The 25,690-nt window shown below is 39.9% G+C and overlaps 3 protein-coding genes across 13 annotated transcripts; all 3 read left to right on the forward strand.

The window, feature by feature from the left end:
• Positions 1-1,518: 1,518 nt before the first annotated feature.
• On the forward strand, positions 1,519-6,627 carry LOC116258910 (zinc finger protein 4-like). Of its 10 annotated transcripts, none has more exons than XM_031636367.2 (3): positions 1,519-2,010; positions 4,625-4,731; positions 5,513-6,627. In XM_031636367.2, the coding sequence occupies exon 3, from the start codon at positions 5,576-5,578 to the stop codon at positions 6,371-6,373; it is 798 nt and encodes a 265-aa protein (XP_031492227.1). In that variant the 5' UTR covers positions 1,519-2,010; positions 4,625-4,731; positions 5,513-5,575; the 3' UTR covers positions 6,374-6,627. The 10 variants fall into 10 exon arrangements, with proteins under 10 accessions (XP_031492227.1, XP_031492230.1, XP_031492228.1 ...); XM_031636370.2 differs by having other exon boundaries at positions 5,519-6,627; XM_031636368.2 differs by having other exon boundaries at positions 1,519-1,855.
• Positions 6,628-13,208: 6,581 nt separating this feature from the next.
• On the forward strand, positions 13,209-19,772 carry LOC116258707 (protein OBERON 3). Its single transcript, XM_031636032.2, has 2 exons — positions 13,209-15,513; positions 19,046-19,772. The coding sequence occupies exons 1-2, from the start codon at positions 13,422-13,424 to the stop codon at positions 19,594-19,596; spliced, it is 2,643 nt and encodes an 880-aa protein (XP_031491892.1). The 5' UTR covers positions 13,209-13,421; the 3' UTR covers positions 19,597-19,772.
• A 2,934-nt stretch (positions 19,773-22,706) lies between these two features.
• LOC116259431 (UV-B-induced protein At3g17800, chloroplastic-like) lies at positions 22,707-25,360 on the forward strand. 2 transcript variants are annotated; one of them, XM_031637250.2, is made up of 4 exons: positions 22,707-22,984; positions 23,249-23,412; positions 23,884-24,173; positions 24,293-25,360. In XM_031637250.2, exons 2-4 carry the CDS (start codon positions 23,260-23,262, stop codon positions 25,131-25,133), a joined length of 1,284 nt encoding a protein of 427 aa, XP_031493110.1. In that variant the 5' UTR covers positions 22,707-22,984; positions 23,249-23,259; the 3' UTR covers positions 25,134-25,360. The 2 variants fall into 2 exon arrangements, with proteins under 2 accessions (XP_031493110.1, XP_031493108.1); XM_031637248.2 differs by having other exon boundaries at positions 22,709-23,025.
• The last annotated feature ends 330 nt before the right edge of the window (positions 25,361-25,690 follow it).

The raw sequence follows: 25,690 nt of genomic DNA on the forward strand, positions 1-25,690 counted from the left end.
TTCTATTCTTTGTTGAGCATCGATGACCTCGGCCAACCAAATTTCTAGATAGCTGGTGACAAGAAAGAAATGCAGAACTTGACATGAAAAATATAAGAAACAAAGTGCAGAAGTGTTTTGTGGGGTCTTTCTAGACGCAGAATGGCAAGATGGGAGTGTGGACCAGCAATGTTGGCAAGGAGGAAAAGGGTTTCGATGAGACCCACTTACCTGAAGACCAGCTTTTCGCAATTAAAGATTCAACAACAGTCTGGGCATTGAAAGTATTCTTACTTTCTGTTTTTATAGAGGCGACTCAGTTTTCAATTTGGTTAAACTTCAGGATCTACCTCAATTTGGGTGTCGCCCAAACATAATTTTAAACAACTGGATGCACAATTGATCTAAAGAACAAAAAAATGTTCGATTTGCTTCAGTTTTAAATGATCCAAAAACTGCTCCAAACTCACTTTCCCAATGTAAAACCAGTCAAGAAAGAGTTGTTCATGGGGTTGCTGCGAGCAGCAGTTATTAGTGCCTTAAGAAAAAGGGTACCTGTCTTTTGATCATCCCTTCAACGCTGCTTCTTCAAAATATGCGGCCATAGGAATATAAAGTACATGATCCACATTAGAAATCAAATGTCAAGCTTAATTCGCCAACTGCTTCCACAAAGGACCAAAACTCAAACTGAACAATCTTTAACAAATACTAAAACCCGTGAAAGAATATTTTATTTTGGGTTGAAATTAGTGTGCAGTAGAGTTCTAGGCTTTGGGCTGTATAAAGCATGCTTCCAAGGTTAGACCAACTAAAAGTGGACATGTTTGGCACCCTCCACTCTCTCTCTCTCTCTCTCTCTCTCTCTCTCTCTCTCTCTATATATATATATATATATATATATATATATATATATATATATATATATATATATATATATATATATATATACTTTTATACTTTGCTTGGGTAGAACATGGTCACTGGGGTGCAAGTGAAGGCAATTGATGGTAGGTGTGCTTGGCTTGGTTCCGCTGAGCATTCTTTTAGGATAAGGGCAAGAGAATATGAACAAGGAGAGTCCCAATCAGCCAGAGTGGCTGCGTACCTTCCCACTCCTCCTAAATTTGACACCATCTCAATAAGGTACACCTAAGCATGACAATCCCGATGCTTCATCGGGATGAGGCTGCTCGCTTGATCCACACTTCTCTTCTGTCTCTCCGAGATGGGGAGGAAATTAGATTCCGTTTCTTTTAGCCTTGCTCGGAAGTAGTTGAATTTACGTCCGTCTTTTGGTGTTTTACCAACGAAGGAATGGTGAATGAGGCAATGGCGGATGGTGCCTTTTTCGTAAACATGCAATGTATGTGTATGTAGATTGGGAGATGTGTATAGGTACAGGTGTGGAATCAGGGGAGTGGGGGAGAGAGAGGGGGAGGACCACATGGAAAGCAATGTAAAACCCACAAGAATTTTTGAGAAGTGCAATCTGCTTTTTACTTTAATTCTGCTGCTGTTGCTGCTGGCCTCCTCTCCTTATCTGACCTCACCCCTGAGTCTGACCAGACCCAAGAGTCAGACACCACACACCAGTGAAGTTTCATGGCTCTCTTTATTTATAGAAAATGTAGTTTCATGGCCTTGCTGCTATAATTAAGCATCACTACCCACAAACATAAAGTAGTAGTCGTCACTACCCACACTAAAGTTCTGTCTTTCTCTCTCCCTCTCTCTCTCTCTCTCTCTCTCTCTCTCTCTCTCTCTCTCTAGGCAGGAGACTTTGTATGAGCAGCAATAAGAAGCAGGGAAATTGCTGGTTTTACTAAACTACGGACATGTGGAGCTTCTTGGTCTGAACTCTTAAGTATCTGAGGTTCATTCTTGCTCTCCTTCTGCGAGTTCGATCTGTATGTGGATGATGTTTTAGCGTGTTTGCTCTGGATGTCACGGAAATTTCTTTTCCCTTTTGTGGTTTTTCACGGATGCGGTTTGCGATGATTCATATGTTTTGGCCTTCTTGAATTCAAGGTACCCGATTGGCGTTTGATTTCGATTATGAATTCTGTCATCGTTACTTTGATGATACATGGTTCTGTGTTTGTTGGACTTCTGCGATGTTGGAAATCTGCTGGTGCGGTACTGTGATTTGATTCTTTTTTTTTCTTTTTCTTTTGGGGAAGCCGTTCCGGTTTTGTTTGAATTCTGTAAACTTGCGATTTATGTGAACCATGTTAGTTTCTCGACTCGGTTGTGTTCTTTTGATAGATGCAGCATATCTTTCTTGTGATGCGTTAGGCGATGCGTAGCCACCATAGCTTCCTGTTAAGTGGAAAGTACTGGCCGAAATTTGACTATTTGGGACGCAATTTGGTTCCCTTCTTGGCCATGTAGCACTGACTAGGTTGTTCATGCCATGTTCTGACTCATGCCCTTCCTTGTTCTTTATAAGCTTAGTTGATCTTTGTGCTTACAAATCCACATGGTGGTTGAGTTTTGATAATCTGTTGGACAAGTGCTAGGCGTCTGATGTCCGGCAAGACAAAGTACAAATGCCTTGAAGCTGCCGTTTTGTGATGATGCTCTTGTTTTCAACGGATCACATGCCTGCATTTCCCGAACCTTTTCCGGAATCAGTGGATACAGGTTGATTAAATATCACTGCTGGAGCCAGAAATTTCTGGTTAACGAGCACTAATAGTTTTAATTTGAAACTTTAAGGGGCAGTTATATATAAACAAGGTAAAGTTAAGAGGGGGAATCTACACATAAATATGGAAATTTATGTAGGCTGGTGTGGGCAATTGCCCACATCAGCCTGCATTTGCCTCCACTACTGGTTGATTTGAATTGAATCAGCAGCTCTCCTATATCACCCGACTTGGTTTTTTTGTCTTCTTTTCCAAATTTTGTGATTATTTTTGTTTGCTATTTTCATGCTTAGTGACTTTGAATGCATGTTTGAAAGTTTGATAACATTCTACAATCATCATTTATCTCGTTTTTCTGTTGTCCTTGTTTCAGTAAATTTTGCCAATCTTTTAGGTTCTGTTTTTCTGTTCTTTTATGCAAATTGCATGTTCCAAAAGGGTGATTTGATTCGAGTCAGGCTGGTCTTCTCAATCTTTTGGAAAAAGAATTCAGTTCAGACTTCAGAGACTTTCTGTTACGTCAATTAGAGCTTTTGTGGGATGTGATCGATTTCTTGGTCATGAAATTATGTAATATAGATGCTTAGTTTTTGCACTATTTCATGCACAAACATTTCTTTTGGAGTTTTCCAACATTTTCTTTCCTATCTCTCAACTATCATTTTCGTAGAGAAATTATACCAAACCTTGGGTGAACTTTGCTAACGGAGATGCAATTTGTTGAATTGGTACCTGTCGACTTTGATAAAAATGTTCAAGTGCGGAGCATTCCTTTAGTACGCAACCCATTGGGAAGGTCCTTTATTGTCATAAAGTTCAATGATTAATCTCCCATAACTAGCAATCATATGAAAAAGAGAAACTTTACCTTCTAATTCACTATCCTGGGATGAATGATATGAGTCTGCTTTTATCATCATAAAACATGGCCATGATAACTTTGAAATTGGTCCATACTTACTTAAATTCATGCTCAAGAGTCCATAGCTCGAGACTGGGAAGGAGGTTTTTACTTGATATCGTCATCAGCATATACTCTTGATTTCTTGAATTACAATATCATGCATAATGTAGAGTAGCACTCCTTTCTTCTCACAAGGATCGTTCTGTGCCTAGAAATCAGGCAGCGAACCTTGCATGTATTGACAAGTAATATGCATATAGGTATCAGCATTAACACAAACGAGAGTCCTTTGCTATTATGGCAATAAATAATTTAGAATTTGTTTTTCACATGATAAAAAATCACCATATAGATCTCTTCTTGGAGGTCTGAGTCTGTTACATATGATGATAAGTACATCTACTGCCCATTTGCATCATTGTAATATGTTTCAGCTTTTTTATATATAAAAATTCAGATAGATAATCCACGTCTTTTTTATGTAAAAGATGGGTGACTTCGTATTGCCTCTTGTGATGTATTTCTTTGTCAAACGGATGCCTGTGCAATATTTTTATTGTTTTATACTCAACAACTTTGCTATGAAAAGCTTGGAGATATCTGTCCAACAAAAACTGCACAATAGATGAAATCTGTCATGGTAACTTGGCGAGATGATCAGACACACCCACACTTTACTGCTATAAAGATGGTGGTGCTATAATTTTGTAATGATAGCTTTTTGTCTCTATTTTCTTTTGTTTAAATTTTAGACATTGATATTAACCATGAAAATTTCTTCCGTGTAACTTAAAACGTGCCTTTTGAGGCAGTAATTCTACAAAAAAAGATGAGGCACAGGGGCAATGGCAGTTGATCTCTATGTGGTCTAGGAAATAAGTTCTGGATTCTATAATTGTTAAGAATCTACTTTTGCATATGGAAGTTCACAAAGTTTTTCTTGTTTCTTGGCTGGAAACTAATTGATGGATTCTACTGAAAGAATTGTTGGATTTTAGCTTCCAAGGTTCATTTGGTTGTTTGGGAAACAAGAAAATTATGTTCTTTCAAGTTGGTAAAATTTTTTTAAATGTAAAACTATTCATTTCAGGAGTTTTTCCTTCTGCATTTTCCAGCATGTCTACCGTTTAAGCTTCTTTTCCTCCCGTCAACCATCATGGAAAGGCAGCTTCAGAAGCACTGCAACTTTGTCTTCTGGTAAGAAAAGTGTAAAAGATGTTCTCCTTACAGTCAAAAGTTCCCTAAGGGAATCTTCTGTTCCCTTCGTACTTTGCTTACTAGTCATTAGTAACTTAAACAAACTCATGCGGAGAAGATATGAAGATGCTAAGATGCCTCTCTTTCAAATAATTTCAGAATAGGTACAGCACAGGGAAGCAAATGAATGTTTCTCGTGGATTCTTGAAACTTATATACAACTAATGACAAGTTTAGAAAAAAGAAAGAACATGATGACAAAGCCACAAGGGAATACTTAAACTGCAGAAGTTGATTAATCCACAATGGACTGTTGTCTAGTATATTGGAAAAAAAACAGTTGAACACACAATAAAAAGTTTGCAACTATCACAAACTGACATGGTCATTGTTTGACTGAGTAGTAGAAACTCTTCTGGGCCAGCCAGAAAGATGAATATGGACAAATAGTAGTTGGCATATTGGAAACTAGCTGTTCACACAATCAAAGGTTTGCTACTACTATAAATTAGCGCGATCATTATCTTATCAAGCGTGTGGTTGAATTGTTCTGCATGAACCTGAAAGATGAATATGCACAAATACTAGTCTGTACAGCAAGTACTCCATTGATGCATTGATTTCATGGTCAAGAAAATGTAGTAGGTACTGATCTACATGGAAGCAACCAGCTGTTCTATTGTTGGTTATTCTAAAATGCAAGTCTGGTATTCTATGTGTTTCATGGTTGAATTGCTTTTGTATCTCTCAGCAATCTCATTGCAGAATCTCTCATTCTAAGGTGCAGTGAGGAGCAAGCAAACAGAGAATGAGAAAGCAGAAAGTGTTCTTTTAAGTGAGAAAGATGATGAAGAACAGTGCTGGAATAAAGCGTGAAGCTGAAAATTCCTCTGAAGAAGGGTCAGTCGTTAGCAGCCAAGTTGCCTCCAACATATCCATCCATGAAACTTTCCAAGATATATCGAAGGATGCAACTAGCACCTCAACTCCTCCCCTCTTCAGTTCTCAAATAAAACCTGAGCTCTTCTCTCTAGAGCTGTCACTCAACTGCCACAGTGGTATGAAAAATGCCATCGGTTCCATGGAGAAAAACCTGGACACAACAATTCCCGCAGGTATTTCAATGTCAAGCACAAGTGAAAGCAGCAGCGGCATCAACCTTTCTGGACCTGGACCTATTTCCCAGTCAGCCGAGCCCAGAACATTTTCTTGCAACTATTGCGACCGCAAGTTCTTCAGCTCGCAGGCATTGGGTGGTCACCAGAATGCCCACAAGCGGGAGAGGACATTGGCCAAACGAGCTCACAGGATGGGCATGTTCTCAGACAGATATGCAAGCTTAGCATCATTGCCTCTGCATGGATCCGCATACCGGTCTCTTGGCATCAAGGCTCACTCCTTGATGCACAACTCTGTTTTCAACAAGGCTGGTGGTGCTAGGGAAGGTGCGAGATTTGGGCATGGACATATGGGATTGCCGGTGTTCATGGATGATGGAGTTGAGCTGATCTGGCCTGGAAGTTTTCGACAGAGAGTAAACATGGGTATTCAGACTCAGGGACTTGCCGGAAATCCAGAATTGAATAATGTGCAACTGCTTAAGGATGATTTTTCGGAGCCAGATCTTACACTTCGTCTGTGATCTATGGTGTAATGAGATATAACTTTTCTTTTTACGTGTCTCGCTCTTCACAACTGAATATTTGCTGTTCACAGAAGGGGTGGCAGTTTGTTGGTTACGTTCTTTGTTTTTGAAGTTGGTCATCGAGGATCTCCCCCCCACTCTCTCTATGACAAAAAAATATCTCTTCAGCCTTCATGTCGGAAGGGGACTCTGTATTTTTCTACTGTTTGAACGAGAGATGATAATATATCGGAAAAAGAGATGTTTGTGCATATAGAGATATCATTTTTTCTTGTTTGAATATGACCAGGACTTTCTCTCTCTCAAGAAAAGCTTTTCCTTTTCCCCTTACAAAAAGACTTCAAGATAACCTCCCATGATTCTACTTCCAAGTACTCGAACTTAAGATCTCGAGAGCTCAAAACTTGGAATATGTTTCTGTACTCGGACTTATCATGTTTCATGCATCCAAATTCCAAATTTTGCCTTCATAACTGCGGATCCAAGCAATTCAGCCTTGAGATATCCCCCCAAGTAGAGGAGGATGAAGCTAAGCCAATTCAGGGGCCCCAATCAACTAGGAGAAGGCAACAATTGGAAATCGATCTTTCTCCATGGCCTACGATAGAAAACAGGTTTCATCATCTACATCAGGGTGAAGTCATAGATACCACTTGAACTGTTCTTCATACCTGAAAGAAGAATAGGACTTGAATTACATGACTTGCTATCGGGAGTTTAAATTTTAATATTAATAGTCTGTGATTTCTTTATTGTCAAAAATGATATTGATTTTGTAATATCAACATTGTTGTTTTCTGAACTAGGAAGTACATATTTAGAACTTCATAAATATGTGGAAAATCAGTGTGACTCATAAATTTGATCAGTATTTTGGGCTCAAATAATCATGAAGCCATAGCTCAGCTTCTCTGTTTTCAGTCTTTAATCGACACCTAAGATTCCCATGATATTAATTTTGAAAAAACTACTAAAAATCATGCTCAGCTTCTGAAGGGTCACAAAAACATGCCCAAATTTGATTCTTTCAGTTTGCTCCTGAATGTCGTTCAGAAGAAATTGAATAAAAGAAATCCAAACTAAAATTCGTCCTTTCTTGTCCAAATCCTTTTGGAGCTCCATTTCCGAGGCACAAAACCTTATCGGCAACCCACTTTTTTGGGGCATGGCAGTTGAATTCAGACCCAGCGTCCCAAATTGGTGAACCAGACAAGGGCTTCCAGGCCATCTCTCCATTGCAGAGAACCATTTTGACCAGCTTTTGCCTTTGCATCCCCCTCGATCCTTCTTTTGACCGTTCCTCCACTAAACTCCAATTCTCCACCCACTAACACCGCCGCCCCACTCCACTCAAGCAAGCGCGCATGCACGCACAAGCTTCTCCGGCTCTACTTGCAAGCCAAATTAACTTTCCAGATGAAATTGACATGTTTCTGAGGCATCTGATTGGACTTCAACATCTTCAGGATTTTTTAATGAGAAAGATTCTGCACTGACTTGGTCAAAATTGACTCATTTTAGATGTGGTTGTAATATCATTAGTTATAACAATCTCACCAACCAAGATGAGCGTGTGGCCTTGTAATTTACTCAACTTGGTTGGTTTGTGTAAAAATATTACAAGGCAAGTCATTTGCTAGCATTATTATACCATTTTTATGTTATCTATTACCCATATCAGGTTAACAAAGAGAGTGTCAGTCCTACTCTACGAAGTAGGTCTTTAATTCGATTTCGGTGGGTGCCAACATTTTGTGCAAGCTAAAGTGGTTCTAGTTTTTTTATGTGATTGGTTCATTCTGATTAAAAGTACACATCTTTGATCACTTTAAAAGCTTGTTCTTTTCTTTCCCCCCTTCTTTTCCTTTTATTTTATGTTCAGTTAGGATCCCTGCAGAAATAAAAGTTAAATTAAAGTGGGCACTTGTAAGACAAGCGAGGGAGAAGTTTTAAAAAACATAATTCTAAAATTATTTACCTTAAGAAAATAACAAAATCCAATAACTTGAGTACAATTGACACTCATGTTTTCTTGTTCTGTTTGGCAGAAGGGAGGTTCTTTGACTGTCCCATCTTTGGGCAGACTCATATAACATATGGGAGGTTTTAGCGCTTCATGAATATACTTCAATTTTTGGAATAGATTCATGAGTATCTCTACTACCAAAAGTCGAATAGGTAAAGATTTCTCTAAAACCAGCTTACTATTCTGGAGGAATTAAATTAAAAGGTAACACTTTTTTAATGTTGCCACCCTACTCCTTCAAATCTAAATTAAAGTTTGAGCAAGAAATCGAACCATGTACTGTAGCTTCCACTTTTGCAAAGACTATTCTTGTGTTGCGTATGTGGGTATTTATGTCAGGCATGTGGGAAGCATTGATCTGATGATTCAAAGCAAGTACGACCAACTAAACATTGAAATGCACATATCCCAATTCTATAGATCATATACATACAGAATTCGATGTTGAAAAAAAAATCAGAAAAGATCCATGTGCAAAAAAATGATTCTGTATATATTATTGGTTCTGGAACAGTGTCATCCTTGTTCTACAGCACCATGATTGCCCACTTAGACAATATGAGTGGTGGGAGCAAGAAAAAGGAACAGAGCAGCTGAACGAGTACTGTTTCTGCAACCTTCCCACTGTACATTGGTATTCATTTTCCCGAGAAAGGGAAGAGAAACCGTTGCTTTTTCTAGAAATTAGATTCCATCTGCTAGATGGAATAAAATGAGGGCAAACTCCTAATAGAACAACGTCTTTTAACGTGGAATCTACACTATTGTTTACATTCTTCCATCATTTTCAGTGGCCCATCCACCTGCAGCAGGTCCACCACTTAGATGGGAGGAAGAAGGGAACGGTATAAAAAAATGTGATGCCAACATTAGGAATATTTTGGAACTACCACGAAAAATATGATATTTTAGTGCTTATTTTGATATAAAAAATTTGTGGGTACTTCTATTTTGATATAAAAATTTGTGGGTATCTAAGAAGTTTTATTGGTTTATATCCAACGGTCAAAAAGGAGGCGCCGATAGTCTGTAAAGGGTTTTCTTGCTCTAAAGTCATGGCGTTGTCAAGACATTGCAAGATGCAATGTCGATGATGCCGTTCCAAGAACGGAAACGTTCTTGCGATTGATGGGATCCGCGTCCTCTACCAAAGCCACAGGACAGCTTCTTCTTCTTCTTCTTCTTCTTCCTTTGTCTTGTACATTGTTTTAGATGTTTCATCTGTGTCTATGAAATTGGGGAACAGAACACTCTGTTCTGGAACACGATCTCCCCCTGAATTGGACCTCACATCCAGAGCCTTCAACAATTCAGATCCATGCTGCTGCTTGCGGCTGAAATCCACTGTTTGGGTAACAGAAGAGATTTTATGCAGGGTTGGACGAGAGCAGGAATTCCAAAGGAAACAAACACGACTAAAAGTTGGTTTTGTCTTTGCACTCACTACTGAGTGAGTTCCTTTTTAGTCGAATCATTGGTCTTCAAATTCACTAATTTTTGGCGCCATGAAGGGTTCTGAAATCAAACACGGAAAAGCTTGGAATTTCTCCACGATAATTATATTTCGGGACTTTTTGTCACTATTACCAAAAGCAACGTGGTTTGTACGAAAGATGTGAGAGGTTATCGGTAAATTAGTTAAAAGCTGGACATTTTTCGAGATTCGGCAAAAAGATAAAAAGGAAAAGAGAGGGGAGGCGAAAGAAATTATTAAACAATTAGAAAGCTGGGGGACCGTACTCCAACGCATGATTGGGACGCCCCTTTGCCTGTGGCACAGTGAACGGAAGCCACTCTTTCTTTCGATTATCTATCCGTTACCCCAATTTTTCCTCGATCCCCTACAATCCTTGCCTTTATTCGCTTTCCCGGCATTTTATTTTCGTAATTATCAGTCAATCTTCTCCTGTCACTGATCAAATAAAAAAGTACGCCCCCTCCCCCCTTTTCACCCCAATACGCAAACCCCTTCCCAGTTGGATTTTCTCCGAATTGCCCTCACTCTTTCGCAGAATGACACGCTCACTTTTGACCTTATCCGTCTTTTGGTGGCCGCAACATGTGCAGTACCATCTCCGTTCACACCTTTTTCATTTTTTAATTAATTTTTGAGTTTCATGTGCTTTAATCTAATCGTCTAGGGTTTGAAAAATATGAGCACTCATACGAATGATGTTTGTGCTTGACTTAATGGGCAGCAGAGGTGACATATGAAAGCCACCAAGTTGAAGAGATGTCACGGGTTCGAGACTCATGAGGCAATCCGTAAGCCAAGGTCAAAATTGTGCATGATTTTTAAAATAGATCATGACTCGAGAAGACCTCAAGATTTTAACAACTTTTTAAGGCCAGAAAACAATGTGACCATGTCCCTTTCTATATATATATATATATATATATATATATATATATATATATTATGGGTGTTGTTTGATTTAATATGATGAACAGTTAAGAAAAAAGGAAAAAAATGATCCACATGTAATATTAGTTTGCATCTTTTTTGTTCTTGTTTTGTTCTTAATAATCTTGATCATGTGGACAATTATAATTAGATGATTCGATGACTTTGGGTAGCTATATTCAATTCACACACATTATATATATATATATATATATCAATTTTTTCGGATTGGTAGGTTGCATTTATTATAGTCACGTATCAAGGAGTCACAATTTGACTATGTCGTGTCATAGACGACCATCACAGGTTTAAAAATATCTCTATTTTTGCAATTGAGACTCCAAATAACATGTTACTTTTGTCAAATTATGAAGACAAAAGGCCTGAACTCTCCAATCCCCCCATCAATTGGATGGAGTTCCACTCAATAGGCTGCACTTTCCTTGCTTGTTTGGTTCATGATCTTGGATGATTCTGATCAAGGATTTTATATATCTACGAAATTCGGACTTGTATGCCGTCGCATTCAACTAAATTTGCAAATCTATTGCACGACATATTTGACTCGAATTCGAACCATTGACATCCCTAAGTTGTGGGCCCTAAAAACAAACAAATAAACAAACAAACAAACAGGGGTTTGGCTTAGGTAGGTGGAAGTTAAACAATATAGTGATGTGTCTAAAGTTGGGGAGCTGGATGGACGCTCTTTCTTTGAATCTTCCAAACATTGGAGCCTCTTGGAAAGCATGATGTCCCAAGTTGACCTCCAACACTCCCACCTTCCTCTTTCATCATATTTATTTTCTTTTTTATTTTATTTTATGATTCTTAATGATTTTATCATATTTACTTTCTTTTGTGTGTTTTTTTTTTATTTTCTTTTATGATTCTTTTATTTTCTAATGAAACCCTAGCCTCATGGCATGAGTGGAGTTGGTGGTCGATTACGTGAATGGGAAGGGTATTTCGGGAATAAAGTGTGAAAACGGGAGGCGAATCAAACGCGTGGATGAAGGAAGGGGAGACGGCGGAGCGCGTGGGCAAATGGGGATCGGCGCCGGAAAGACGGAATTGCCCCTATTGATGAGGATGACTAAGTGAGACCTTCGCAACTTTTTTTTTTAGAAAAAAGGTTTTCGTTGACCAAATTGTCCTCCAAAACTATTTTGAGGAAAGGTCAGATCCGGTGGTTTGAGAAATCCCAGTTTTGACTTGGAGAGCACGGGTTGTTTCTACGGCCAGCTGAGACCAGCCTTTGAGTTTATAGAATTTGACTATACTTAATTTTGACTCTATAAGTCACATAACTTGACTATAAATGTTCATAAACCCTTGCATATTTTCAAGGATGTAAATCGATTGGATGTGGATGTTAGTAGATTCCAGTTTGGTGCTAGTGTACAAAATGAAAACATAATTTAAAATTTATATGTACTCTAAATCACCAAGAAAAAAGTACAGTTAAGTTCGAGTATAGTTGTTTCCCAAATCCCAATTTATTGTTTAATCTGACCAATATATGCAAACCATTGTTGAAGTTTGATATGTCAAAATTGGGTTTAGATCAATCTTTGGACTTAAGCCTATTTAATAAGCAACTTTACATGTAAATGGCATGTTATGAACACTTTTAAGGGGTCTAATATGTACCTTAAATATTTTAATATAATGCCAATCCTTTGTTTTAACTTTGAAAGTGAAACAATTCACCTCAAGTGGGACTTAGGCAACACGTATAGTTGGCGAAATTTTGGATTTCAAGCTAATTTTTTTGTAAGCCGTACGTACCAACAAGTTCTTTTACATCAATCATGTTGTAAAATATTATAGAATCATTGTACCAATGATTAGTTATCGAGTTTGAGCAACGATATTCTAGTCAAATCTTTTTATAAATATATACATATATGTATATATTTGGCATTGAGAACACAAGTTCACATGAAGTTACCTTGTAGAATAAATGCAGCTTGTATGTTCTTGAACTTTGAACTTTATCTTTTGGTTGCATTGCATTGCTGATCTAAGATGTTGAGCATTCAAGTTCATCCCTCCATCCGATTTCATGTCCATATTTTATACTGAAATCCTCGTTGAGGTAGAAGCTGAAATCTACAGTTTGATACAACTATGGATGATGAATTTGAGATTTTCTTGGAACTGAAATTCGAGAGGAATCAAAAGCAACCGTCGTTCGTATTCTCGAGCTAGAGAGATGTGGGTAGGGTTTGAGACCGTGGATCCATAAACGGGGAGGATTTGACGGACCGATTGAAAAGGATTCGGGGGAATTTGGTCATTCGGCGGAGGCAACGGGTACTTGGACCTGACAGCACATAACGCTCATCTCTACGCGATGTAGGTCAATCATGAAGGGCATATTCGTCAACTCGAAAAGCCAAAACGCCCGCGCTACCGGGGAACCATGGCCGCGATGGTGCAGTGAAGGGACAAAGAAAGAAGGAGGGGAGGAAGAAGACCAGAGAGAGAGAGAAAAGGAGTTGCAGAAATAAATCGGAACATCCGAAAATCCCCCTTCCACAACGATTCCCCACCTCCCTCTGTCTCTTTCTATCTATTTGTTTATCTATTTTATCTCTGTTGGGGCAACCATGATTGCAGAGAATGGTCTTCCGAAGAAGAATTCGGAGGCTGAGGACGGCAAGGAATGTGCGGAGCCCGACGGTTTCCGGGATCCTGATAATGGGTTGAACTCGAGGGAGGGGAAGAACGGCCAGAGCGGTGGTGGGTCGGGGCTGAAATCGTTTGAGATGAGGTTTAGCGGCGAGGGGACGTCGAAGAAAATGGGAGGTATGGGTTTCCAGGAGCTGACTTTTAGTTATATGTGCGATGGCTCAAAGGTGGTGAATGATCCGGGGATGAATTCCGGAGAGGACTTGCAGATTGGGTTGGGGAAGGCGAGGTACAAGGGGAAGGAGCCAGTGGCCGATGAGAAATTGGGGATGGACGAGGCTTCCGGCAGGTGGGTGGAGAGGGATTTCCTGGAGTTGGGCGGCGAGGGTCGGGGTTTCAAGAGGGAGGGTGCCGCTGGCGCGTTGGAAGGCGACAAGAAGAGCGAGAAGAAGCCCAAATTGGAGGCGACCCCTCTTGATCTTTCCCTCGGCCTGCCCAACGTCTCCTGGCCTATCTCCTCCTTCGACCCCCCGCGGAATTGCGATCCGCCAGCCGCCGCTGCCGCTGCCGCGCCTGCTCCTTGCCGAACTCGCAGCAGCGTCCATTCGCTGCCTCCTTCGCGGGCAAGCTCCGACGATTTCACCGCATCTGTTTCGTACTCGTACTCCCACCCTTTCTCCCACAATCCTAGTTGCTCCTTGAGGAATTCGACCGACAATTTCGAGCTCACTGTTTCTAATGGTAGGACGTTTGGTGGTGGGAATGATCAGATTTGGCATTGTGGGGAGGGGACTAATGGGTCTGTTCACAGCAGATTCAAGCCTATTGGTGAAGCAACCCTCCATCAGAGTGGTTTGCAGAACGGTAGCGTTCATGGGGAGCAGCCAAGTCAAGCCTTGGTCATTGGGTCTAAATTGGAGAACGATTCGCTTGTCCACAAGAATGTAGAAAACGCAAACTTCTCCAATCATGGGTACCCTTCGATCCTTGGGCAGCCTGTCAAGGACGGGTTTAACATCTATAGTACCAACAGCGCCGAAAGGAGTTCTTTCTTTCCATTAGAATTGCCGGCGAGACCAACGAAGGATAACCGCCCTGCTGATTTGAGAGAGAAGCCTTCGGACATGCATAAGGTTGCCACTAGTAGTAATAGTAGGTTGGTTAAGTCCGAGGGATGCAGGAATCCTCTGTTTCAGAAAAGCCAGCATCGGATTGGGGATGGTCAGAATTCGTCCAGGACTCTTACCAGGCCGGAAAGGCTTCTTAATGAGATCGTGTCGGAGTCGGTCCAATTCATGGCTCATATAATTCAAGAGCTTCCGGAGGAAGCAATGGAGTCTGCAAGAGCCTGTTTGAAAAGTCTCGTTGCATTGCCTGAGAAAAGAGAAGAGTTAGCTAACCTTCAAAGGAGGCTCAACCGGAGGACGGATCTAACCCCTCAGACACTGCCAAAATGTCACAAGTTTCAATTGGATGTCCTGGTTACCGTAAAAACTGGCGTAGCAGCCTACTTGTCCTCTAATACTCGCCTTTCCACTGAAGAATTAGTTGAAGTGTTCACATTCAGTCGTTGTAGGAATGTGAATTGCAAGAACGTTCTACCTGTGGATGATTGTGACTGTAAGATATGTTCAAAGAAGGGATTCTGCAGTGCTTGTATGTGTCAGATTTGTCTAAGCTTCGATTGCGCCTTGAACACTTGCAGTTGGGTGGGGTGTGATGTCTGCTCCCACTGGTGTCATGCTGATTGTGGTGTTCGATTGCACTATATAAAGCCAGGGCAGAGTCCAAAAGAACCAGGGGCAACTGAGATGCAGTTCCATTGCCTTGGCTGTGGACATGCCTCGGAGCTGTTTGGCTTTGTTAAAGAGGTTTTCACGTGCTGTGCGGCAAGTTGGGGTCCTGAAATTTTGGGGAAAGAGCTAGACTGTGTTAGAAGGATCTTCCAGGGTAGTACTGACCTAAAGGGTAAAGCGCTCCACAGGAAAGCGGAGGAAATGATCACAAAGCTTGATAAAAAACTAGCTTCTGCTTCAGAGATATGCAGCAGCATGCTAGCGTTTCTAAAGGGTAATGGGTTCATCTCTAAGTTTGTTTGTGCCAATGCTCTCTCTAACTTCGGTTCTCCCAATGCGTTTTTCTCTAAGTTCAATAATGTCTCCGGTTGCATATTCGATGTTTGCAATGCACTGATGTTCAATAAGTTTGATGCCTCTGTAGGTTCTTTAATATGTTGTTTGACTTTTGGTAAAGGTTTTTTTGTTATGGCAAATAATTTTCAAGCTAATATTCTTAACTGATGGAATTTTGGTTTTGCATTTTTATTAATCGGTTATAAATGTTATGAAAGGGATCCGGGACATGTTTTTGTTTGTATGAAGAGATAACTTGTTGGCAGTAGTAGGTTAATGAACTTCCTGTTTTTCTGCATGGAACTCGTGGAATAGGCTGCAACATTAATTTGTTGTTATCCGGCAGGTGACAATGAACTGCTGTGCAGTGTAGGCCGTGGAATGCTGAAGATGATCTTTGGGGCAAAAGCTTTAACTTTCTTGTTCAGTCATCTAAAAAGCAGACTTCTTTTGAAAATATGATAATTCAAAATTGCAAATGAAAGGTTATGCAGCTTCTGTCGGTTCAGGAACAAAGTGAAATTTTCTTTCTTGAGCTTTAAGAGTTCATGGTCTTTTATTTGCCTAGAATTTAGTTTACACCTCCATGCCCCATTTCAACATTCTTTTTCTATTGTGAGGAAAAGAAACAACTCAATGTCTGGAAGTATTTTAACTAAAATAAGTATCTTTCCCACAATTTTTTTTATATTTGAATTATGTCTTGCTGCCTACCCAGTTTGCAAGAGTAATCTCTTGTTTCTCTCATTTTCTGATATGTAAATATAAGCAATTAGAGATAAACATTGTGTGTGCATGTATTTTATTGTGATCTTTGTAATCCTTTTTAATATCATAACTCACAGGTTAATTTTGCAGCTGGATTAACCAATGTTTTGATCCTATTAAAATCGAGATTGAGACCTAGAGTGGCAGCCATTACATCTTTATGCATATTTGTTCTTAGATCTACATGGATTTAGCAGATTAGTTCAGTTTTGGGCCTTTTGGCAAATGGCATGTTTTCCTCCTTTTTTCCTGTCCCTCCAAATCTATGACTAGTATTATGCTCATGAAAAGTGAGTTTTTTTCCCCTTTTTCATTATTTACAAGGGACAACCTGTAGGATACAACTTACAAGTACCAAGGTCCTTTCAAGTTCTGTGTTATAGTTTGCGTATTGGTCCTCAGTTCCACAAATTTGAAGTATATTTAGACATGATTATACTCATTTGGATATAAATACAGTCCAAAAATCAGTCAATCAGATGATGTCAACATCTCAACTGGAAGTCCATGTCAAGAGTTGTGTAGGATTTTCCAGTTGAAGTTTTGAGTTCCATGCAAGTCCCTGGCTTCACAAGTCAGTTGTGTTTATTTTACTGTTTTAGTTTGTTTCAGGGTTATTCGGATATTTTTTCTGTTGATTTTTTTGGTTGGGATGGTTCAAAATTTAAATAGTCTTGTATTAGTGATTGTTTGTGATTTTTTTATTTGAACTTCTTTTCTCTTCATATTCTATCTTGTTGGTACTCTCTAATGCCTTGGATTATATATTAACTTAAGTAAAAGGAAAAGAAAGGAGGCTTTGCTGTAGAAGCTTGTGAAATGTGAAGGTAGCACTCTGTTTAGACTGTTTAAAGTTGCATCAATGATCACCACTATAGAGCCCTATCATAAACATTTCTTCCTTCTTGCAATAGGAAGCCAGAACTTGACCGCGTGTGTTTTGTGACCATTGTTGAGGTTTTACTTGGTGACCAAAACAAGTTTGCAGCACCGTCAATAAAAAGTAGTAATCTCTAATTTTAATAAAATACACCAATAAAAAATAGCTTGCAATAAGATTTTTGAAGGGCTGGTGGCCCACACCAGCCACACTCTAGCTTCGCTACTGCCCACATCCCATTTTTTGTGTAATTTTAACATCTTTATGTGCTATTTAATCTAGACAAAGCACTTTCATTTTTGTCATCAAGATTTGAAGACTGAAATTCTTATTCCAACTTCCATTAGTTATACATGAAAAAGGTACATAAACTACCCTAATTCTAACAGGTTTCTTTAATTTATTATCACACTCAAACCCCAACTACCCGTATCTCGAGCTTCTTTGTTGCATTAGTCTTTTCATGGAAGATCTAGCATCTTTCTCAATATAGTTAGAAAGAAGCTAGATTAGATGATTCACATGGGTGCTGGTATGGGTTGGAACTTGGGATACAGGTACAATGATGCAGGTACAGACACAACAACTTAAGATAGTGTGGGTATGGGGGTACGGCAGGGTATATGTATGTATGCATGCAAAATGTCACAAAAAATGCAGAATAAAAGCCACATTTTTAAATAATATAAATAAAAATACTACATGGTTAATAAGTAATAACCAATAGGTCTAAAACAGAACCAAAACTGAGTTTCAAGGAAGCTAAATCAAGTAAAAGCAGTCGCAATCAAAAAGTACCCGAGTGTGTCTAAGTATCGGCTTTGTCATGTTGGTCTGGCGACACAGGTACAGAGGCTTTACTGAAGTACCCATGTGAATTAAATTAAATCGTTTGTTTCAAATGATTGGCCCGGTAGCCCTGCACCTAGATGATAGAGGGATTCACCAGTGTCTGGATTTTGCAGAAAGGGACCTGAATGATTATCCCAGTCAAAGAAAGAGCTTGAATCCAAGAGTTGTGTTAGGACTTATCCATGCACCACTTGCATTGAGGCCATCACATGAGTTGATTATGATGTATTACTTTATGATGAATCCCTCTAGTTCTTATTATTGTGTCTCAGGAATACTCCCATTTTCATTCATTTTGAAATATGTTGAGAAGTTGACAAATAACTGCATCTCTGTATTTTCAGCCATATCCCTGTGATATGATTGATGTATTGCAGCTTTTTCAGTGTATCTCGTTTTAGTATGTTCGTATCTGGCAAAGACAACGAGAGGTTGGAGGGGTGTTCTTGTCAAAGTTGTCTGTAGCATATCAGAATTTGATATCTAGGTTCCAGTCTATATCACAGGGACACAGCCTTATCGGGATACAAACCATTTTTGTTAAGTTTCCAATATAATTTTAACATAAAAGGATGAGGAACAAAGTAAAATTGGACTATCTCTATCACAGATTTCAGTACATTCTATCGAGTACTTTCAAGTGAAGAATGACATGTCAAGGCAACATGTTTGGTTGACTCCGATACTATATGATTAACAGTTAGCACTGTTTAGATGTACATATCTGGTTAGATTACTTACTCGTATGGCTTCTAATGAGGCACTTTTCAAACTTAGTTGCAAGTCTTTGATTCCATTTTTTGAAGTTCTGTGCAGCATATTAAACTTAATTGCAGTTGTTGTTCAGTGTTTTCATGGGCTGACCATATTTCATGAAGACCTTCATTCAGGGAATACCATTGTCGGTTGCTTATGTTGATGGTCTCATTTACCAGTATCTTTCGGCTGACATGTTTATTCTTGACTACAGATGGTGTTTCAGAGCTTCCTTTGTCCAGCTCAGCGAAAGAAATAGCTCAACCTTTCCAAAGTGTTGATGCTTCTCCATCAGCACCTGCTGCTGCTCAAGTCCCGTCACATAATACCAGTTCCGGTTTAAGAGTGGATACACCACGAAACACCTATAACATAGATAGAGTGCTGCGGAATGAAACAAGGGATGAAGCAGATGTACAGTACGTCATGTCAAAGAAAGGTGAATTTGATAGTTTGGAAAGCATTGTTAGGATAAAAGAAGCAGAGGCAAGGATGTTCCAGAGCCGAGCAGATGATGCTCGTAGAGAGGCAGAAAGCCTACGTAAAATAGCACGAGCTAAAAGCACAGAGCTGGAGGACGAATATACCTCCAAGCTTGCAAAGTTATGCTTGCAGGAAACAGAAGAAAGGCGCCGAAAGAAGCTGGAGGAGCTGAAGCTCTTGGAGACTTCTCACTGTGATTATTTTAATATGAAGATGAGAATGGAAGCTGAAATTGGAGGCCTCCTAAAGCGGATGGAAGCAACAAAGCAACAATGGATGTGAGTCCATTGTGTTTTTTCTCTTTTAGTTTCCATTCTGTGCAATCGTACAGTCTAATGTGGATGATGGTAATGATTGTTTTGTATCTTAGTGTAGGCCATGCTTAATTTGTTGAATATAAGATGCATCTCGTAAGATGGGTGAAGGCTATAAGGAAATTTGATCTATTGCCATCTGAATCGTGTCTGAACTCTCTCCCCTTCCCCCACTCTTTCCCTCTCTCTCTCTCTCTCTCTCTCTCTCTCATATAAAGGACTCACTGTCTTAAACAAACTATAGATTTGAACATCTGTGTCTTCTCTCTCACACACACACACATATAAAGCACTCACTGTCTCAGACAAGCTGTAGATTTGAATAGATGTGTTCTCTCTCTTTCTCTCTCACACATATAAAGCATTCTCACTGTCATAAACAAGCTCCAGATTGAAACCTGTATGTATGCGTGGAAGGCTATTCTTTGTCAGGTAAAACATGCTAACACCGAACCTTATTCTATTTCATATTTTTATAGATTGGAGGGCAGATATCATAACAGCTTGAACTTTTTGTATGATTTTTTATTCAACATTTTCTTTTTATTATTTTCTTTTCAATTACTCAGTTTTATGAAGATAGCAAGGATCAGAAGAAAAAAATCTGAACTTAACTGGAAAAGATAACAGTTGGTAGGACCATTCCCTTGCTGAAGCTGGGCACCAACTCGGTGCAGATCTGTATTAATATATATATTTCTTCATTGTTATTTCTTGGCGCAACATTCTAAGAAATGAAGACACTGCGAGTCTTAAGTTATTTGTTTCTAAGTTTTTCTTCAAAAGACTAACAAAATAGACGTGGTCTTTATTCCCAAAAACTCATCCTCAATGCTACTAAGTGACCAAGTTCACTGTTACACCATCGATTGGTTTCCACATGCAATCTCTTGTCTTGTGTATCATCATCAAAAGGCAATACTTTCACACTCAATCGCGCTTATTTCATTTGTTCTTGCTGTAACTTATCTTAGTTAAGAGAGTAGGCAGAGTAAGCACAATTGATGAAGGTATAATTCACTTTCTCATGAAAAATGTTCAAATAATTAATGTCACTTAAACTTGAAGAGCTTCGGTGCATCAGATTAACATGATAACCAACTACACTCTGACACCCGAATTTTATTCAAGCCTGTTATTTATTAACAGCCATTAGGTCTTCCGTCCTGCCAACCTTGTGCGAGAACATTACCGGCAAACAAGTGGGCAGATTTGTTGTTTCGGCCTACCATTTGGCTATAATTTCAAACATGAGCTTCATGTTTCTGTTTCCTTGATAATGGACCCTTTTGACTGGCAGCACCAGGAAAGAGCCCCAAGTTAAATAATTGCATCTTGACGCACACAAAAGTTTATACATTTCCCAACATCGTCTTTTAAGTTAAAAAAACGTGGTTCACTTTTGCCCAAAAATTTGTTTGTCCCAGCAGAGTAAGGTTAATATCAAGAAAGTAAAAGTATGACGTCCAGATTTGAGAGTATGCGACAATGTGGCCTCTTAAGTAAGACTTTCCTATAATTAATTGAGAAGTTTCTGCATGCGGGCCTACCTTTTAGCTATAATAATGAAAAGCAGCCTCATTCCGTGTTTTCACATTCCTGCTCGGAGCTGAACTTTTGGCCATACAAGAACTTCAAATTAAATCTCTCATGTGGCAAGTGAGATGAATGAAGACCTCTAACTCAATTTGACAAGATCCTCTTCTAACTATGTGGGATCTCTCCCTCTCTCTCTCTCTCAATTGCTTGTCTGCTTGCAAACATTGTCCTGACCATTCTTTGTTTGATGGCAATTTTTAGTTCATAAGATTTTTATGGTAAATTTTTTGTATTATCTTTAGTTGTATGCATATTAAGTCAAAGCAAGAAATGAAATGTATGGTGCTAATTAAATGAAAAAAAAGAGCTTTTAATGATCTTGTGTCTTACCTCGAAATTCAGATCAATAGTTTTCAGGTGATCTAGCAATTTTCTGGAAAAATGAAACGCGTTGGGGTACCTGCAGGTGATGACCTTTTCTGCACATCGGCCGCCCAGTTTGCTCCTTGTTCGTCATCGATGATGGGGATTGCCGGTGCCCGAAAAATGCCAAGATGAAGCCGAAATATCAGACGCTTCACGGTATGAAGTAGGAACTCACTTGTATTCTATCAGGCTCTCTGGTCCATGAAAGAGATGGACTTAGGACCACGAGTTTCTCTACCAAAGACCTCCCGAGAGTCCGAGACATTTCTTTCACCTTCCGACTTCTTCTCAACCACCAAATCTTACGAAAGCAGTCGTACCATTTTGGAATTCCATCGTTGATTTCGCTAACAGTTATTGTGGTGCAGAATAGTTTCGTGTGGAATTAGAGTGCAGTCTCACTTTGATTTTTTCCATGGTTTTTTCATGGGAAAACTTTTACATGTTGATTTGGAAATCCGACTTAACATTAGAATTGAAATCCATTTAATTGGTGTTCTGTTGGAGTTCGAAGAAACTGAGGAAGTTCCCTTGTTTGCCGGTGCATGACCGAAGTCTTTTGAGGGGAACCATCACGACCATGATGGAGTCGACAATTATTTTGTATGTAAGAATCCAAATCAACGATTCAAATATAGTTAACGCCCTGTTTCAAATTGGCAGTTCGGATTTGAGCCATAGTTAAAAGCAAAATGAATATAAACGACAGGTGAAGCGTAAGCAAAGAAGTAGATCTTTAAAATTAGATGCTACGCTATAATGGTAGTTGTTTTAGTAAAGAGAAGGCAAAATTCCTGATAACTATGGTTAGAACAAGATTTTACGCGTCAGACCGTCAGAGGAGTCAATTGTCAAACTAACTTGATAGAGATTCTTCTTCTTGAAGTGATGTCTTAGAAAGTAAGGGTCGTTGACCCTTACCTATGTGTAAGTCGACACCTTCCGGAGCCGGCAATTTTGACATCAACACCTATACATACGTTCTTGGATCAGAATTTCTGCTTGTTGCCAAACAAGATAAAGGTTTTCTCAGAATATGATACTTTTTCTTATGAATGCTTTGTCTTACCAAACGTGAACTACTGTCTAGAAACGAGAGAGAGGGAGAGTGGGGCACGCAAATATCAGAAGGCAGGAAGATGGGTAGAGGCTTCTAGCCGACTCTGCATTTGTCCTTATTCTTCTTCACTTGTGAAGGCCGCCACGCTCCCCTGCCCGTTGCCACAACTCCCTCCGTCCAACCTTCCTCTTGTCTTGCCCGCCTTCCCGCTTATTTTTAGTCAGAAAAGAACTGCTGGCATCTCCATCTCGGTTTCGAAGTGTGGGAAACCATCGACAACCTTCATCCTTCTCTTTTTCTCTTGTTTTGCCCGGTCGATTTCTACCCGTTGGTAGGTTGTTTATCAGGCGTCGATTCCGGGGTGAATTTGAGGTGTTCATTCTCATTCCTGTTTAATTCCTTCCTGTTAGAGAAAAAGTATAAAAACGTGGGTGTTTTTAGGGTGGGGGGGGGGGGGGGTGGCAGATATCTGGTTTGTGGTATGGAGAAATTGGTTTGCTGATTTTTAGGGTTTTAGAGGGGATTTTGATTTGTCTAGGCGATGGTTCTTTTCCTTTTCCCCTTTACGGTTGCTGATTTTGATACGTTGATTTAGGTGCTAGTCGGATGGACGCGATCGCGGTTCTTGGTGGGCAAGGAGTCTTCGTATCTGGCGCTTCAGTTGCGAGAAAATGTGAATTGCTGACGAAAACGAGTGGTTTCGGTGCGAAATCGGCGGTTCTCTCAGCGAAATTTGGAGTAGCCAATGGGTTTCTCAAGGTATGGTCGCCCATGCTTTTCTTTGTTGGTCCAAAGCTTAGTAGCTTGGTTGCTATGAATCTTCAAGTTGCTTAGTATCAGTAATCTAAACTTGTTTTCGATGGTTTATCAAGTTGGTGCCTGACGGTCTTGTCCCCCAATCTCTTCTTGAACGTCATTCCTTTCTCTCTTTTTGAAAGATCAATGTGTTAACTACAATTTTCTCTTTGATACTACGTATAATCACCATTTCTTGTAGTCTTTATAATCACCATTTGTTGTAGACTTTTTTTTTTTCTGAATTCGATTTGTAGGTTGAAAATCGTAAGTCACCGACGTCGTTTCTGAATTCGTGTGTTTACGGGTTGATTTGTTGGGAACTTTCTATCTCTTCCTGTAGGAAGTTCGTGTTTTGTTCTCTGCCATTTAATTGAATTCCGGTGTGTTCGTTTGCTAATAGTGGCTACTTTGGTTTGGTTTTGGATAATACAGGATTGCCCGTCGACCTCTGTGCTCGGGAACTCACGGAGGCGGTCAGCGTACAGGGGTAGAAGAAGCATGGGTGCAAGAGCATCAATGGATTCTTCGGAGACGTCTGCTCCTATAGCTCCTCTTCAATTGGAATCGCCGATCGGCCAGTTTCTGGCCCAGATATTGAGAAGTCACCCTCACCTTCTCCCGTCAGCTGTCGATCAGCAGCTTGAAGTGCTCCAAACAGATAGGGATGCAGCTGCACAGAAGGAAGAACCCTCTACTACTGGGACAGACCTCATATTGTACAGGTTATCATCTGTTGCAAATTTCTATTAGGCCACTTAGATGAAGAGATCTGTTTCCTTACTCTGGTTTTTCAAATTATGCTGCTTAATCTAATTTATTTGATGTGTTTTGCCAAATCTAGGAGAATTGCTGAGGTGAAAGCTAATGAGAGAAAAAAGGCTTTGGAGGAGATTCTGTATGCACTAGTTGTACAGAAGTTCATGGATGCAGATGTTCCACTCATATCATCCATATCATCATCATCATCGGACCCAACTGCCAAGGTCGATACATGGCCACCTCAGGATCAGAAGCTTCAAAAGGTTCATTCTCCAGAGGCCTATGAGATGATCAAGAACCATCTAGCTCTTATATTAGGCAACCGTTTACAGGATTCAAGTTCCATTGCTCAAATAAGCAAGCTTAGAGTTGGACAAGTTTACATGGCGTCCATCATGTACGGCTACTTCCTTAGGAGGGTAGATCAGAGGTTCCAGCTCGAGAAAACGATGAAGACTCTTCCTGCAGACTTGAGTGAAGGAAGCAACTCTTTGCACCAGGAAATGATGGATGAGTCGAAACCCAATGGCTGGACTCAAAGTCAGGACGGCTGGTCGCCTTTGTCTGCAGGTCCATCCATGGCAGAGAGTGGTACCCAAGCTGCAGATGCAGGATTTAGCCCGAACGGTTTTGGTTATGGAATGAAGCCATATCGTTTGCGATCCTATGTTATGTCGTTTGATGCCGAAACCCTGCAAAGGTATGCTTCCATAAGGTCAAAAGAAGCTGTCTCAATAGTTGAGAAGCACACGGAGGCACTGTTTGGAAGACAGGAATTTTCCCTAGATCCTTCCAAAGAGGAAGCAATCAGGATCAGCTTTGCAGGCCTGAGCTCTCTTGTACTGGAAGCTGTAACCTTTGGGTCTTTCCTCTGGGATATGGAGAGCTATGTTGATTCAAGGTATCATTTTGTGACAAACTGAACCCGACTAGTCCCTGTAATGTATAAAATTTAGATCCTATCTACCGAGTAAGGTGAAGGATTGGCCAATCCGGTAAGCTGCGGTTTTGGTAGTTGAAGATTGTCTTTCACTCTTTCTGAAAAATTGTACCACTCATCCGCAGTAACAGAAGCCTGTAAAGCTTAATGATCCGTCCTGTATATGACATTCTTTTTATTAGCTTATAAAATAGCAATAGCCTTCTCAGATATGGTTTTCAAGTGGTTCTGCAATTAACAGTATGTACATCTGCTTGGGCTTCGATACTCTGGTTTAGAGTCGTGGAGTTTTATCATTTCCGTGTATGCTACATTGGTTCACTCGCAACTTCAAATTGCTGAAGCTTCTGAAAGTCATGTCAGAGCATCGGGGTTAGGTTCTTTTGCTCTTCGATACTCACTCCAAGTCTTTTTTGATGATTGGTTCGGACCTCAAATAAAGCATATTTGTTAACTTTCCAACTGCTTCCATGTAATCCTGCCTTGATAACAATGGCCATGGATCCTGCTGTATTATAAACTCTTGTATCAGCTGGTAAA

Source organism: Nymphaea colorata, chromosome 8 (assembly GCF_008831285.2).
Source record: "Nymphaea colorata isolate Beijing-Zhang1983 chromosome 8, ASM883128v2, whole genome shotgun sequence".
Taxonomy (NCBI): domain Eukaryota; kingdom Viridiplantae; phylum Streptophyta; class Magnoliopsida; order Nymphaeales; family Nymphaeaceae; genus Nymphaea; species Nymphaea colorata.

Coding starts and splice junctions, on each gene's coding strand:
- LOC116258910 (XM_031636367.2), top strand. CDS start 5,576: ATGATGAAGAACAGTGCTGGAATAAAGCGTGAAGCTGAAAATTCCTCT.
- LOC116258707 (XM_031636032.2), top strand. CDS start 13,422: ATGATTGCAGAGAATGGTCTTCCGAAGAAGAATTCGGAGGCTGAGGAC. Junction 15,514..19,045: donor CATGCTAGCGTTTCTAAAGG/GTAATGGGTTCA, acceptor TCTTGACTACAG/ATGGTGTTTCAGAGCTTCCT.
- LOC116259431 (XM_031637250.2), top strand. CDS start 23,260: ATGGACGCGATCGCGGTTCTTGGTGGGCAAGGAGTCTTCGTATCTGGC. Junction 23,413..23,883: donor TAGCCAATGGGTTTCTCAAG/GTATGGTCGCCC, acceptor TGGATAATACAG/GATTGCCCGTCGACCTCTGT. Junction 24,174..24,292: donor ACAGACCTCATATTGTACAG/GTTATCATCTGT, acceptor TGCCAAATCTAG/GAGAATTGCTGAGGTGAAAG.